This window comes from Sturnira hondurensis, unplaced genomic scaffold (assembly GCF_014824575.4).
Source record: "Sturnira hondurensis isolate 20B ecotype Veracruz unplaced genomic scaffold, ASM1482457v3 Scaffold0008948, whole genome shotgun sequence".
Classification (NCBI taxonomy): domain Eukaryota; kingdom Metazoa; phylum Chordata; class Mammalia; order Chiroptera; family Phyllostomidae; genus Sturnira; species Sturnira hondurensis.
In genome coordinates, this window is record NW_028081579.1 from 4,582,829 (window position 1) to 4,599,718 (window position 16,890).

At 36.1% G+C, this 16,890-nt stretch overlaps 1 protein-coding gene across 13 annotated transcripts in view; it reads left to right on the plus strand.

Moving 5' to 3' along the window:
* The window catches only part of RALGAPA1 (Ral GTPase activating protein catalytic subunit alpha 1), a 265,494-nt gene extending 249,020 nt beyond the window's left edge, over window positions 1–16,474 (plus strand). For 5 of the 13 annotated variants that reach the window (XM_037056442.1, XM_037056452.1, XM_037056446.1 and 2 more), the window contains 3 exons: window positions 6,615–6,739; window positions 7,812–7,814; window positions 15,535–16,474. In XM_037056442.1, the coding sequence (XP_036912337.1) occupies window positions 6,615–6,739; window positions 7,812–7,814; window positions 15,535–15,683 (277 nt within the window). In that variant the 3' untranslated portion in view covers window positions 15,684–16,474. Of the gene's footprint in view, window positions 1–6,614; window positions 6,740–7,335; window positions 7,367–7,811; window positions 7,815–15,534 lie in introns of all 13 variants that reach the window. The other 8 variants (XM_037056448.1, XM_037056451.1, XM_037056453.1 and 5 more) reach the window with 5 other exon arrangements.
* The last annotated feature ends 416 nt before the right edge of the window (window positions 16,475–16,890 follow it).

The following is a 16,890-nucleotide window of genomic DNA, read 5'->3' on the forward strand; positions in this document are numbered from 1 at the left end:
TACTTAAAGAAATCCCATTAACTTTTGTTATAATACTCATTTAGTGGTGAACTCCTCACTTTTTGGTTTTTGGGGTTTTTGTTTTTTTTTTTTTGGTCTAGGGAAACTCTCATTTCTTCAATTGTAATGATAGCTTCGCTGGGTAGAGTAATTTTGGTTGTAAGTCCTTGCATTTCATCACTTTGAATATTTCTTGCCACACCCTTCTGGCCTGCATAGCTTCTGTTGAAAAATCAGCTTATAGTCCTGGCTGGTGTGCCTCAGTGGATTGCAAACCAAAGGGTCACGGGTTTGATACCTAGTCAGGGCACATGCCTGGGTTGTGGACCACGCCTCTGTAGAGGGCAGTGTGTTAGTGGCGACCACACATTGATGTTTCTTTCCCTATCTTTTGCTCTCCCTTCCCCTCTATCTAAAAATAAATAAAATGTTGTTTAAAGAAAAATCAGCTTATAGTCTTACAGGAGCTTCCTTGTATGGAACTGCTTTTTTTCTTGATTCTTGATGTTTTAAGGTTCTCTCTTTGTTTTTATTGTTGGCATTTTAATTATGACGTGTCTTGGCATCTTGGGTTCATCTTGTTTGGGACCTCTGTGCTTCCTGGAGTTATATGTCTATTTCCTTCACCATTAGGAAGGTTTCACTCATTATATCTTCATATAGGTTCTCAACCCCTTGTTCTCTCACTCCTCCTTCTGCTACTTCCATGATGCAAATGATTTTATGCTTGATGTTGTCCCAGAGGTCATTCAAACTATTCTCTTTTCTGCTCTAATTGTCAATGTTTTCCTCTATCAAGTTCATGGAGCATCCTGTTAACCAGTGTTTTGAATTCTGTATCTGAGAGAGTGTTTGTCTCTGTTTTGTTGTTCTTTTTCTGGAGATTTTTCCTGTTCTTTCATTTGGAACATGTTCCTTTGCATCCTCATTTTATCTAACTACCTGTGTTTGTTTCTGTGTATTAGGTAGATCTACTGCATCTCCCTGTCTTGGCAGAGTTGTGTACTGTGAGGCCCAGAAGTGCAATTTTCTTGTTCACCTGAGCCAGGAGCTCCAATGAGTGTCCCTTGTGGGGGCCATGTGTGCCTTCTTGTTGTGCCTTGATTGCTTTTCGGCAAATCCGTGAGTGAGATTGACCTTCAGTCTGACAAGCTGTGAAGGCTGGCAGTGACTACAGTGGACAAGCTGTTGTGTGAAAGCTGACCTCATGGAACAGGAGTTGCTTTAATGGTGCTCTCTGGTCCCATTGAGCCTGCCCTTCGGGTATGTTGTTTGTGGAATTTGTTGGGTGGTCCTCTGTTGTGGTCTGAAGCCGTCCATCAGGTGTGTTGGTTCTGGACGCTCTTGGGTAGGGCTCCGGGTCAGGCCAAGTTCAGCTGCTGTTTGTGCTCAGCTCGGGGCCATGGAGCGAGAACTACTAAAGTGATCTTCACTTGGTTAACCACTTGTGCTGGGCTTGGAGGGACTAGGGAGAGTCTGCCACTAGTGCCAGGCTTGGGATCCTTTGGTGGGCACCACAATGTGAGCTGAGGCCAGCTACCTCTTATGCTAGAACCCACTTAGTTCATGCTATGTTCCAGACAACACTGTCTAAAGCTTCTGCCAGGCTTCAGACTACCTGCTAGAAGTAACAATGCAAGTTGAGACCAGTCACCACTTGTACCATGCTTAGGGCTACTTAGCAAGAGGTGCAGGGCAAGTTGAGGCCTCTGATACTTGTTTGGGTTTTGTGGAATAACCTCTGGAAGCAGCTCTGGCAACTGGGGAGTAGGAGTAAGTGGGATCTCAGGTAATCACCAGGGTGTGGCAGGTTAAACCCTCAACAAAGGAGCAATGGTGCTTGATAGCATTTTGACCCTGGAGGGAACTCCCTGACCCCTACCCCTCCGGCCCTCAGACTAAAGGCCAGAGCGAGTGTGGCACCTTAAGGGAACACCTGGGATTCCTGAAGCCCTTTTACTCAGCTGCAGTCCTCAAAGCCAGATGTTATAGGGACTCCTCTTTTCAGCCCTAGGCTAGTGAGCCAGGTGTGGGCTAGGACCTCTCACTGTTCAGGTGGGACCTCTGCATCCAAGATGTCCATCCTGATTTTTAATTGCATGGGACCTGCCCTTTCTGTGTCTCCACCCCTCCTTCAAGTGTCATTGCAGCTGCTGCTTTCTATTTGGGGGGTATTGGACTTCTATTCAGCTAGTCTCAGGTGGTTCTCAGTGATGGTTGTTCTGTAATTTAGTTGTAACTTTGATGTGGTCCTGGAAGGAGGTGAGCACAGAGTTTATCTACTCCGCCATCTTAACTGGAAGTACTCACAAATTACATTTGAGCTAAATGTTTGCACAGCCTACTGGACACGCCATGGAAATAGTTTTGCCTTTCTGACAGTATAAACAGTTCAAGATTACATTGTATTATTAAGAAATTTATTGTGGAGCATGAAGGGTTATTGCTTCTTTAAAACCAAATCCACTTTTTATCTGTTTTCTATACATTAGTAAAATAAAAAAAAACAAGGTGCTATTTAACCTTCTACAGTATCTTTTTCATATTGTCTTTTTTCTCATGGAAATCACTTTCCTCTCATCCAAATTAAGTCAAAATCTCCTCTGTTCATACTATAAACAAGAAACATTACCAAAGAGTTCTTGCACGTCCATACAGATGTTTCTTAAACTAACACTGAAAACTGCCCTCATGGAGACAGTACCTACTGTTTACAAAGGCTTAACCCAAAAGACAAAATAAACTATTCTCACACAGATGTAGGAGGACTTGGGGTTGCCCTGTATTTATGTCCTTTATCTTCAACATCCCTGAAACATAAATAGAAACAAGTGGTGGTATTCCCATTTAACACACAGATAAATTGTGGCACAGAGAATTCATGCACATTTTTCCAGGACTGGGATGAAATTGAACCCCACTTTCTTGACAGCTGGTCTTGACCTAGTGACAGAGGGCCACAAGTAATTTCATCCATAAGTTTAAAATCAATGGTCGTTATTTAAAATGAATCGTAATATTAATATTGTGAAGTACAGATTAGGTTTAAACTATTTATACTATAGAAAATGTTTGGTTCCCTTTATTATTTTTAGAATAGTAATATTCCTTCCCCCCTTTTCTGCTTTTGCGAAAAATAGAAGGAAGGAGGATTAGTGGATAATTATATTGCTGTGATTGCAGCACCTGTGTGTTATTTCTTTTGATTGGCTAGTTTTGTATTAAAGATTCCTACCAGCTAGAAGTCTCCCTCATTGAATAGCTTTTTATTAGCTAGTTTTGACTTGGGTGGTTTTAAATTTACAATAAAAACCTTTTTAATTCAACTTAGACTTATACTTTAAATTTTTCTCTGAATTGGTTAGTTTACCATTACCTTCTTATCATCTCACCCATTTCATTTTTAAAAATTTCAGCGTCAATGGCAACACTCACTCACAGTAGGGATATAGCTTGAGCTATCCTGTTGTTGATAGCCCTCAAGTCCTTGTATGCCACTTAATTTATAGGTACTAATAATATCTTTTTCCCTAGAGAGCTACCTTTAGAGGAATAAGTGTGTAACTTTGTCTAACCTATTATAGGAGATATAGGAATTAACCGCCCTAGATTATGTTATCACTGCAGCTGCTAACAGGACTGGTTGGGACTTTATCTCAGTCACAGAAAGCACCTTGTTTGTGGACTTAGTACTATGGTGCAAGTACTCAAAGGTCATTAAATCTCCTTAATGCTATATGTTTTCCAAAGTAAAAAGAGGAAAAGATGTAACTACTATAGGTTGGGTTGATTTGTTTTGATCTTGTTGTGTATTTGGCCACATCAAACTCTGAAAATTACAAAGAATTTTTAGAAGGTGAGTTACTGTAGACTATAATTATTTATCAAAATAGCAGTGTTTTCCAAAGATAGCCCCCCAAAAAGAAAACTTTAGACATTATCTTTCCTTATTTGTTGTAAGTGCTGTAACTAAATTCATTTAAATTCAACCTTAATGATTGTTTCACTCTTTAAAAATTATTTTTAAAAGCATTTTTACTAATGAAGATATTTTGTAATTTTATTAAATATATCATGTGTTTTCATATAAAATGACTACATTGTACCTGGATAATTTTAATTTGTATATGTATAGCTTCTTATTAGGCTTTCTTCAGAATTTTAGAAACTTCCTTCTTTTGTATAAGGAAGTAGAATTACACTCCAAAATGTATTTTATCTAGATAGTCATTTCTTGCTTTAATAAATTTTACTACATTTGGAAATATCCTCCCTCCTTTAGAAATATTAACATTTGCTTTCTTTCTGCTTAATTTTTGTGTAAACTCTAAATATAATAAGATAAAGTAAAATATTTCATTTATAGGCTTTCTGAAAGTAGAGCATTTTAAAAGCAGGTAGGTGTCTCCACCCTACTTTTCATGAAGCATTTTGCCCATTCAAGCAGACTTTTAAAAACAGCTTGTTTTGATAGCAGACTGTTCTCCTGTGGGCCTTCAGCCTTTGCTTCCTGGCAGCACCTTTGGTGCGAAAAGAGAGTGATCAATTGGGAGACTATCAGTGCCAGCATGCATAGAGTGATAAGTTAACACACCACTGGGAATTTCTAGGGCCCACCAAGATACTTCACTTCTAATGTGCTAACAAGCTCATTTTTCTACCTCTTGCCTCTTCAGTTATTTTTTTTCTCAGAAGAGCTTAGAAGTTGAGTGCATCAGGCATAATGAAAAGCTCTGTAGGAGGGAGAAGCAATAACCCCATTTTTCCCTTTTCAGCCAAATAGAAAATTAGTTTCTGGTAATACACAAAGGCCAGTATTTTTTGTACAAGGGGCACTGCTGTGAATCAAAGGACTCTATTAACTGCAGAAAATTCGGCAGCTGTGAATCTCCCCCAATGAAAAAAGTACTTTCCAACAAGTTGTGAGATATGTGGTATTATTTAGATTGAACCATCAGTTTCATCCTCTTCCATTTATAACCATATACCTGCTTTTAAAAGTGGGCTATATTTCTTTCCAGTGGTAACACTCAAAAATGCCTATATGATTCTTCCACAAAATATTTACTTACTGCTGATCATTTAAATATAGCATCTTGTCCCATTGCTGCCCATTTCAGAAGTAAAATTCTTTTGAAGTTCAACTTCAGTGTACAGAATTGAAAATAATGGATGGAATTGGAATTCATATTATTGCAATGCATAAAATAAACCATAATGCAAGAGAGAGTACTCAAGCCATTTAGATGGCAAAAGATATCACAATTTAAGTCAAGTACCTATTGAATATAGTCTTACGCTCTTTTATAAATGTAACTGGCCATTGAATTAGCATTTTAAATTATCTTCCCCATCTTTTTTTCTTGGTCTTGGTTGTAGACTTGGGCTACAATTTCTAGAATTGTAGAACTATAATAATCGAATCGCAATTCTTTTTTAAAAAAGAAAAAATAATTTTGAGGAGAAAATACTTAAATGAGTTTTGGAAAACCAAGCCTGTAGACAAATTTTGATTATTGTTTGTGCTTATATAAATGTCTTATGTACAGTCTATCAATATAGCATATTGAGTACAGCAGGAAAACTTTTTAAAGTTGTAGAAGAAAGGTTAACTGATTTCTCAGTTCAGGAACTAGACTACATGAAGTCAGCATGTGAGTTTTTCCTGATAATTGTATGTTGCTGCCTGCTGCTCTACATTTTGACAGCCATTTCCATAGTTGCTTTCGTGAACAACAGAAATATTCTCTCTCTTTCTCGCCCTCTCTGTGCTAACAGCACAATCAGGCCTGCTGAAACAGGAAGCCTGGAGTGGGTTGTTCAAAAGCAACAACACTTCAAGGCACTGGTTGCTTGTCAATAATATCAGAGAAGAAAATGCGGTGAAAAGGAAGTACAGTATTTTTCTGTCAGTGTCAGTGCCCTGTAGATGCTTTGTTAGACAGTGTTTAGGAGTCCTGTGGTCTCTCTGCAAATATTCCTGCTTGTTTCACTGTTATAATTGACTAGGTATTTTTTCCTGACATACAGATTCAACTATGTATTTATCTTAACCGCATGGAGTTATTCAAGGATTACAGCAACAGCAGTCTTCATTCAAAATGAGAACAATTGGGGAAATGCAGAGATTTTAGAAAACGAGGAAGATATGCAGGAATTTTTCACAATAAATCTTTACAAATGAGAAATACAGAATTTCAGACATAGTATTTTAAGCAGTATGATATTTACTTGTGGCTTTTCAGAGTAAATCTGCAGATCTGAAGCTGATTAAAAAGATAAGATGAGCCTAAGATGACCTGATAGCAGCTGAATTCTTTCTCAAGTAAACTTAACTTACTTTCTTGCAACAGTGTAGTATTATAATTATTTTCTAATAAATGTCTCTCTGTTAAGCTGCCATTTATACTGGTATCCTAAAGTGTAAACTTATGTTTAAAACCATATTTTTAACTCCTTAAGAAGCCATGATTGTAATATATGCAAGAATAGTTAGTAGTTACTATATTTATCAAGAACTAATAGCTTGGCAATCTCAGTAGTCCTTTTTGATGAGATCTATTCTTTTCCAATGTAAGCTGCATTTAACTTCGTCCTTAACTGAAGGAAATCAGCTATGAGGAGAGGGCACGATACCTGCAAACAATTGTCCAGCACCATTTAGAACCAACGACGTTTGAAGATTTTGCAGCACAGGTTTTTTCTCCAGCTCCCTACCATCATTTACCATCTGATGCCGGTAAGATTAAAAGCAAGTATTAGTTACTTGTCATCATTTGAACTTGAAATGCAATACCCTTTTGTTCTAAAAACTCTTCAAATAATGGAAAACTTGCTTGAATAAAATTCCAGTTTCAACATTGAAATATAAATTTTTCATCATTATCTAATAGTTGAATCTGGCTTACGAGTGTGATTTATACTTTCTTTTACCTAAATGGAATTTCTCTGAAAGTCAGCAGTCTTCACAGGAGTGCACGCACCACATGTTACTGGAGCTGACGGGCAGTGGGCGCTGTGGAACCTTACCGAAGGGAGTGTCTGCACGGGAGACACACGTCGGGCGTGCACGCGATCACCTTCAGAGAATCGAACTTTATGGCCAAGAATATTGCCTTATCTCTAATTTTTCAAATAAAGTTAAATGGTCTAGATTTATAAGTACTTAAAACTGAATTATTTTATAATATTTAAAGATTATAAGAGGGTACTGCATTTGTACTATTAACTAATTTTGAAGAAATCAGTAAGAAAATAAATGACTCATGGCCTTCCTATTCTGTAATACTTTGCACTCCTTATGATTGTTTCATTTATTTTATTTTCCCTCTTTAGATCATTAAATATCAGTTCTGTTTATCTGAAGGTAAGACAAAGTGTCAACCAAAACATTCTTTGTTCTTCCCTTATTTCTTTCTTAAAAATTAGCAAGCACTAAGCTTGTAACTCAAACAATAAACAAACTTAACACTGCCCTGGTTCATACTAAACATTTCAGAAGTCGTCACTAAGTTTTTTCCAGAATTATATTTACTAACCCAAGTCTGCATGAAACACTAACACTGGTTCTGGGATAAAAAGAACTAATGATAAAACCCTTGGTTGAGATTAGTTACACCTTGTTGTATTAACCTTTGTTTCTCAGCATGAGAAAGTAGTGCTACTGAACTGAAATGGTATGTCTTTGTATTTTATAATGTGTTGCATCGTTATTAGCCATCTCAACTCATCAATAGTTATCCTGTTGTGTGCCTTGTACTAGGCATCTGAAATACAAAGATGACTGTTTTGCCCTGGCCAGTGAAGCTCAGTTGGTTGGAGCATCGTCCTGTAACCAAATGGTTGAGGGTTTGATTCCCGGTCAGGGCACACACCTAGGCTGCAGATTCAGTCAATCCCCAGTCGGGGTGTGTAAGATCCTCTCTCTGGGCATGTACAGGAGGCAGCCAGTCAGTGCTTCTTTGTCACATCGATGTTTCTCACATCAGTGTTTCTCTCTCTCTCTAAAAGCAATGAGAAAATGTCCTAAGATGGGGATTTTTAAAAAAATAAGTGACTATTTCAGTGGTGTTCAAAGGAAGCAGGAAAAGAGAATTTAATATACGCAAAAGTTTGCTATAGTAAGCCTTCAAATTCTCTCTATATTATATTTATATTAAATAAGTTTACGAAGCATAATACTCCTCTCTTGTCTAATTAATTGGAAAAAAATAGTGTAATTCTCAATTGAGGTTTAATTATTGAAGTTAGAGCTTCCATTTCTGTCACCATGTAATCAGCCATTATAAAATAATTTTATCTAAAACGTAGAGCTCTTTTGATTGATATAAAAGAGTTAACAGTGAGAAAATTATATTTAGGTTGCATCTAAGATTCACTTCAATGGATTGATACTATCTAAAATTACTCAGTTTAACATAAAAACATGATAAAAGACAGTAAAAGTACATTAATGAGTAATAAGCTAATAAGAGTATCTGATAATGTCATTTTGAATAAGAGTATCTGATAGAGACTATATTATTAAAATAGATATGAATGATACTTTTGTGTATCATATAGTCAAGTTATAAATTTTGCAACTGAAAACTATTGATAACAGGACCACATTCAGACTAACTTTTCCCCTTAAATATATAAAATGTATAAGTTTTAACACTGTGGGTTGTTTAAAAAGAGAAATATGAAGGACTGTAGCTGGTAATGTTCTGTTCATATTTTGCATATTACCCTACATATTTTGCCATAGGTAATATGGGAAGTAAGTAGTGTTCTCGCTTTCTGAGGCATTAAGTAAAGGATGACACACCAACTAAGTCAAGGCTCTGTTGGCTTTATTTTTTAATGTGTGTTTTTTTTAAGATTTTAAGATTTTATGTATTTATTTTTAGAGAGATGGGAGGAGAGGGAGAGAAACATCAGTGTGTGGTTACCCCCCACATGCCCCTCCACCAGGGACCCTGCCCACAACACAGACATGTGCCCTGACTGGGAATCGAACCAGTGATTCTTTGGTTCACAGGCCGGCACTCAATCCACTGAGCCACACCAGCCAGGGGCTAATGTATTTCATTATTTATTTTACAACTTGTTTAACATAAAACTTAACAGTTATCTAAATAGTAATGAAAATGTGAATTTTAACATAAAACTAATATCATGCTACAAATTATTTTCAGTTAATTTGGGGAGAGAAAAAGAGGGAGAGAAACATCAATCAGTTGCCTCTTATACACCACTGACTGGGGTCCAACCCACAACCCAGCCATGTGCCCTGACTGAGAGTGGAACTGGCGACCCTTCATTTTGCTAGATGACATCCAACCAGCTGAGCCACACCAGTCAGGGCAATGTTCAGTTAATTTTTCAAAGTTGTCCTTGCCTTTAGGAACTATTGAAACAGACATTTTTAAGAGAGTGTTTTTACCTGTGAATAACATGGTCCAGTATTGCCAAATACATTTTTATAGACTTTTATAATTATTAAAGATAGAAATTTTTAGCAAAGCAATTTTCAGTTCAAAACAATATAAAAATAGAGTAATTATTTCTACAGTAACAAAAACATTGTTATCTGAAGGACAATTGTGTTTTTTCTTTCATTCATCTCATTTTGATTTTCCTGTCCTTAACCGTACATACGTATGGAGTTCCCTTTAAAGTTATAAGTCAAAGCAGGACAGAGAAGGCATGAAATAAACCACATAATAGCAACGTGGACCTGACTCATGGTTTACAAAAATCACATAATACTGCTAAGTGTGGGGGTTCATTTTTACTTTTTAACATATGATAACATTTGCCACATTAAGGAAATGCACATATAATTACAAGTGAAATCGATTTAAGTTTTAAAGTAATGCCAATATAATCTTTCTAAATAATCTTATAAATCTATTCAGTGGTATAGTGTGGAAAAATATTTTTTTAAGTTGACTTAACTTGATTTAAGATTATCTAAAAACCTACTTTCTGGCTAATAGTGATGTACCAGCTGTGATGACATTGAAATCCAAAGAGGACTTATTTTTTAGATAATTTTTAGTGTTATTTAAATAGACATGAAAAACATTTTTGGTGTATTATAGTTGATCCATAAATTTCATAACTGTGTTTTCTCAAAATGGACTCTGTCTGTGGCAGTAGACGGATAGATACTTAAGGGAAATTATTTTTATCCCTAAGGTCATTGAGGGGAGATAGGGAAGATCAACAAAGTGTGACACACAGTAACGACGTTAAAACATTATTAGATTGTTCTTGTCCCTTATTTTTAAAAAAAGTTACAGGAAAATATCCCTTTATCTTTGTCAGGCATGTGTGTGTGGAAAATATCAAAAGTTTTACAGTGACTTTCTTTATATTCATGAATACCTCTCCTCTAAATCTAAACTTGAAAATGAAATCACTCCTCTTCTTGGCCAAATTACATTGGTAGTGCAAAATCTAGATTTTTTTTCCTCACAGCACATTGTCTTTTCAAACCACCTTTTTAAAAAAAATAATAAATTACAGATTGCCAACAAGAAACAGGACTTTTTTGCTGAAAATGCACAGTAAATACCATTTTTCTCAATCTCAACATTAAAAATAACACCCATTCTTTCCAATGTTGTCTTTAATATTATCAGCCATAAAAATTTTAATGTTTATAGTATATCTAGAATTACCTCTAATATTATCTTACTTTGATTATGCTAGTAATTAACTCCTTTTGGATATGCTAGTAATTAACTCCTTTTGGATTTATTGTTTTTCTGCAAAGTAGAATTTTTAGTACTTTAAAACTTGAAGGATCAAATACTATTTGACTCTTAACATGTGTATATATACACACACACACATACACCTATACCTACACAGAACTGTGTAATTAGCTTTAGAAAACATATAGGTTCCTATTTAAATATTATAAAAATAAGTAATAAAATTCTAATATCTCTATGCTATCCAAAAAGGGGTCAATTTAGGGAAGAGTGATTATGGAGACTTAGACTAGCATCTGATCTTCCTTCACTCTAATCGATTTTACTGTTATTCACAAAATCTTTATTGCCACATGTCGGTGGGGCAGCATTCTGACAGTCAGATCCATCTCTTTGAATCTTTGGATAGAATGAATCATTAAAACTTAACTTAGCCATTGCTGTTGGTAACCTATTTAGCTCAGTGTTCTTCAAACGTTATTTTAAACTTTTCTTTCCAGCCTCTGAGTGATCTGAAAGAATGTATTTTAGGTCCAAAATAATAATTGAGCAATTGCTGAGTGCCAGGCACTGTGTCACACCTGCAGTCTCTCATTTAATTTTCATGGCAATTCTGTGAGATTTAAATAAATAGGTTCACCAGAGCCTGCCTTTAGAGTCCATGATCTCAACTACTATTTTTTTGAACTTTTAAAAAAGATTTTATTTCTATTAGAGGGGAAGGGAGGGAGAAAGATGAGGAGAGAAACATCAGTGTGTGGTTGCATCTCGTGAGCCCCCTACTGGGGACCTGGCCTGCAGCCCAGGTATGTGCCCTGACTGGGAATTGAACTAGCGACCCTTTGACTCACAGGCCTGTGCTCAATCCACTGAGCCACAGCAGCCAGGGCCTCAACTAATATAATTACCCGTTTTGTCCAAATATTTCCAGCCTGTTCTTGCTGTTGAAAGAGAGAAGAGATAGAGAAATTGCTCAATAATGTGTCATATTTACAAATTAGAAATTGTTAAAGATTTTTATTTTGAACACTCTACATTTCCACTCATTGAAAAATCTTATTTCTTTGATCATCTTTTTTTTTAAATAGTTTTAAGTTTACCATGGAGAAGTATGGGCTCTGGAATCAGACTGATCTGAATTAAACCCTAGCACTATTTATTATTATCTGCATGATCTCAAATAAATCAATATGTCTTGAACCAAGTTTTCCCATTTGTAAGGAGATAGAATATGACAAACAGGTGTTCTAAGTCTGCAATAATGGCAGTTCTTGAATATCTTAAAATGAAACCACTTTTTGCCTATATTTCTGTATTATTTTATTGTGAATTGTGTTATTTCCTTTATGACACTGTGGTGCATCCATGCTAATCTTAATCATTTACCAACTCCTTTAACAATATTAAAGTAGTAAGATTATTTGGGTAATCTGCATCCTTTAATATAAGGCTATATTCTGTTAGGAATATCAGCATAAGAGTAAATAAATTCTTTAATTTCCCCCAAACTGAATTTACCAGTGTGTGCTGTTCTCCACATTTCAATAGCTATATTTTGTAAGTGGTCATTTTCTTCAACAATATTTCTAACTTCTATCCCTTCTTTCTAATCCTCATTTTTTCTGATTCAGTCTATTAATTTTCACTCTTACCTGTTCAATAGCTTTATTATAGGGCTACACTTACTGTGTACCTGCTCTGTGCCAGAATCTTTGCAGCTGTAGTCATTCATCCCTCACAACTTTGCAGAATAATTAGTATGGTCTCCATTTTACACATAAGACTGTCTCAAGTCAGTTTGCCCAAAATCCAACAGCTAGTAACCTGACAAACTAGACATTGAACCTAGGTCCATCTAACCTGTGCACATGCTTTCTGACACTTCACATTGCCTCTTAGTTCACTATTAATTGGAATTATTTTCAAAGTTACAGTATTTTTAAAGACTATATTTACCCTATAACTACCGTGGTTTCAGACTGGTCATACCTGTCAGCAAGCAGCACAAACAAAGCCATATTATGTAACAATTCATTGAGTTCCCTTTCATAATCTGTATAAATCCCCAGTCATATTTATATTATTTGTAATAATAATTCATTGTAATATATGAATCAATTTATTATACCATCAAGATGTGGACACAGTCTGTGTGAGTAATGAACCAGCAGGAATCCATTGATACTGTTTAAACTTTATACTTGAGGATATATTAATAAATAACATTCTTTATGACTGAGTTTATATAAATTAAGTACTTAGGCAGAATAGGATATGAAATGAAGTCTAGGTATCACTGTATTGTTTACATATAAAATCGAGATCTCTCTAAATTCAATTATTTACAGAGTTCGGGTATGCTGAATATATACTGTAAACATTTGCTAATACATAAGGAGGTACTCATAGCTATATGCCACACACACTAAAAAGCCTGCTTTGACTCAGTTTACTAAAGGGGACTTCACTCTGATATATGGGAATTCCTGTTTTTTGAGGAAAATATTCTTTGAATTTGGCATACTCTAAAGCAGTGTTCTCCTAAAACTTTTCTGTGAGGATGAAAATGTTCTGTATCATCACTGTCCAGTATGGTTTTCACTAAACCACATGTGGCTGCTGAACACTTGAAATGTGGCTTAGTGCACTAAGAACCCAATTATTTTGTTTAATTTTAATTTAATTAGTGTGGCAGCTGTGGCCAGCATGTTGGGTAGTATAGCTCTAGAGATTTTATGACTGTGTGGTAAGGATAACAAGCCGCCAGTACAGTGAACACTTTGAAAGGTAGATGTTTGTCGTCTCTCTCATAGACTTCTTTTCTTTTCTTTTCCCCTGTTTGAACTCGTAGTTGGTAAGTATAACATTTGAATTTACAAAGCAATGTCCATTGTGAAACATCATCACCCTAACATGTTGCATGACCAGTTGTATTTCATATTAAAACCTGACCACTCTCTTCCCTGCTCCTCAGTTAACACCTGTGAAATTCTGCACTGTGTCTCTCATACCTGTTATCTTCTCTTTTGTTTTCTCACCTCTGCTCGCTACTCCATTTCTTCATTTACAACAAAGAAAGAAATGCAGTGATAGTTCTCTTCCTCCCAAAACCTCCGCTAGAAAACATTGGCCATCTCAAGGTAAATAGCCATGGGAAGGCCTGTCATGATTGGCCGGGAAAAATACGCATTACCAGAAAAGCATGAGCTACTGCTCTCCACCTTCCTCCTGCCATCCGTCTGCAGTGCTTTCCTAAAAGGGCCAAGGACTCCCCTAGGTTTTCCAGTGTGGGTCTAATGTCAGCCAGTCAGATGTTCAGGAACAGTAAAGGTGAATAGAAATACATTTCCTCCTCCTTATATTTTGAAGGCCAGTCATTTCACTTAGAAAAGAAAGAAGGTTGGAGAAGTTACTTTGAAAAGGTTAATAGACCTGGATTTTTTTAGTAATAAGATATTTTTATTTGACAATGTATGTTTGCTTATAAGTATAATTAGAACATTTGGCCTTAAAAACATTTTGAAGTACTCACCAACACACATTCTTAATAATCAAAGGGATACTTCTCAAAAGGACCTGTATCCTCTGTTGAATAGTCTTGTGTTTGCTTACAGATATCAATAACTTCAACTTAGACACAGATGTTTTATTCTGTGGAAGTGCTAGTGTAATTGTTTCCGAGCTTGTAGTGCCAGCGAGGTGCTACATTGGCTAAAGAATGTGCCAGAGTCCTCCCTACAGAGCAGGGAGGTGTGTGGATTCAAGCCTGCCACCTGGACGGCGTGTGTGTGTCTGTCTGTGACACACACAAAGAAAATTTTCTGGGTAATTAACCCAGATAATCTTGAATAAAGTGCCTTAAAATATACAGAATTTTTTTTAATTTTGCTATTCTGTTATGTTTGCTGATTTTTTTTTTGAAGGGCTTTTGATTTTTTTTTGAAGGGCTTTTATTTTTCATGTAAATTCTTATTCATTTATTCATTCAGAAAAACATTTGAAAGCCTACAATGTGCAAAGTGCTGTAGTTAGTGTATATTAAAGAATCATAATTCATGGAAATAAAGTACAGAGATCAAGAGCTGCTTTGTAAATGACACAGAATTTTCTAATTTTAACTTAGGTTCAATTTTTTATCTTCTAGTTCTACTAGTTATCTATTTGATGGGGCTGGATAATGTAATTGCAAAGTTTAAGTTAAGGAAAAGAAAAGCATTGCTTATCTTTTCTAAATTGAGACATCTTGAGGGGTCCGTTTGTCTTTTTGACTGGCTTTCACATGCAGATTCTCTTTTGTCTTCCTCCTGGAATTTGTCTTGGTCCTTCTTAAAAGAGTATTTTAAGACCATTAGCATGTTTAATGCTCTCATAGTGCTGAACTCCTTTTGGAACTGATTGGTACCGGTACTCTCAAGTTTGAGCGATGAAGGCCCTTTTCTTGGTTATGCCCTATACCCCAGAGATAGGAATTGGTCCTTCTTACCTGCTTCAAGCCCTTCCCTGCATGCTAATCGTGCTTTAGATCCCTGTCCTTTCGGGCCTGAGCTGAAGATTTTGCTTCCTGTTGCTTTTTCTGGAGAGCTTTTTGGTTAGTTTTGGCTTTGGAGATAACAATTGGCGCTTTCTTGCTAATATGATGACATGAGCCACCAGGTCATTGTGTTTTAAATGAAATATGAGTAGATTGTTGTAGCAAGTTGTGGGCTTGCTTTTGTCTTTCAAAAGACCTCATTAAAGGTTGGGATCCATTGCTACAGATCAGTAGCAAAAGTTTGTGTTTTATCGAATGAAAGACTAGATGACCTAATGCTCTTGCTTTTTCCCACAGGCTCCTACCCAGAGATTCTACCCAGTGAAACTCCCACAGCAACGCAGGTAGACGGGGCTGACCTGGCCTCTCCAATGTCTCCTCGAACTAGCAAAAGCCGTATGTCCATGAAGCTGCGTCGTTCCTCTGGCTCAGCCAATAAATCCTAAGGAGACAAGCAGCCCAGCAGTGATCAGCATTAGCCACCTTAGCATGCATATAGTGTTAACCCTTTCCGGCCCTCCTGTTTGCCATAACACGCATGTTCCTTCCTGAACACTTACTGTTAAAAAAAAAAAAAAACACTGGATTTAAATAATTTGTAACTTAGTATCTTAGATTTGAATTGTTTACTCAGTTAGGTTTTTCCCCACACACACTCCAACTGCCATACTTGGGGGAGTTTTATTCAACACCCCTTTACCTTTCTAGATAATTATGTTTAAGTAGTCTTACTTTCAATTTCATGATTAACTTTGAACCAAAATATAATCGAACAGATAGCCTCATTATTTTATCATGCTTCACTGCAACTTCATGGGCTTAATATGTAATTTTTTACAATGTAAATCTTTAAACATTTGTGCAGTTACACCAAAAGTTGCAGATCTGCTAACACACAGGAGTTGTATGGATTATTTGTTATGAAAACAAAACACTTAAAATAAATGGTCTTTGGCTTCTCAAATTCTAACTGAAATAATTTTAGCATTAACTTCTTCCCAAAGCAATGCCTTGTTTCTTAGCTGTGCAGGTGATTCCAAATCTAATAACCAGAAAAATCACTGCTGAACTTTGATTTATGTTTAGCTTTAATATTTTTCTAATGTTTTGCTTGTTAAATGGTATCACTGTTAAATGCCATTTGTTTTGAGATTGTGCCCCTTTATTATTGGCTGGCAGATCCTTGTGTGTCTGTGTTCTTCATAAGCACCAAAAAGGGAGACTTGGGAAGAAGAAAGAAAAGAAGGAAAAAGCTTTTCTAAATATAAATGTGTTAATTAAATTTTGTGTATTTTTTTAAAAAGGAACATGGCCCAGGAGTCTAAATTAAATCTAACATATTTAATACCGGACTTGCAGGTCCAGGTCGGTGTGCATCCCACCCTTCAGAAGTCCTTCCTACAGTAGATGAGCCACTCATGTTTTGCTCATACTTTGTTTTGAACAGGCATCTCCTAAGGAAATGTAGCATGACATCGGTACTAACTGCATGTGTAAATACATCATACTAGCAAACTCTAAAATATAAATTATATATCATTCATGTAGTATCTACAGATTTGTAAGTGAAAAAATATATATGGTATAATATTTAGTAATACAATAAAATTATTATCACCTATGTCCATGAGCATTCTTTTTATGTTTGTCTTT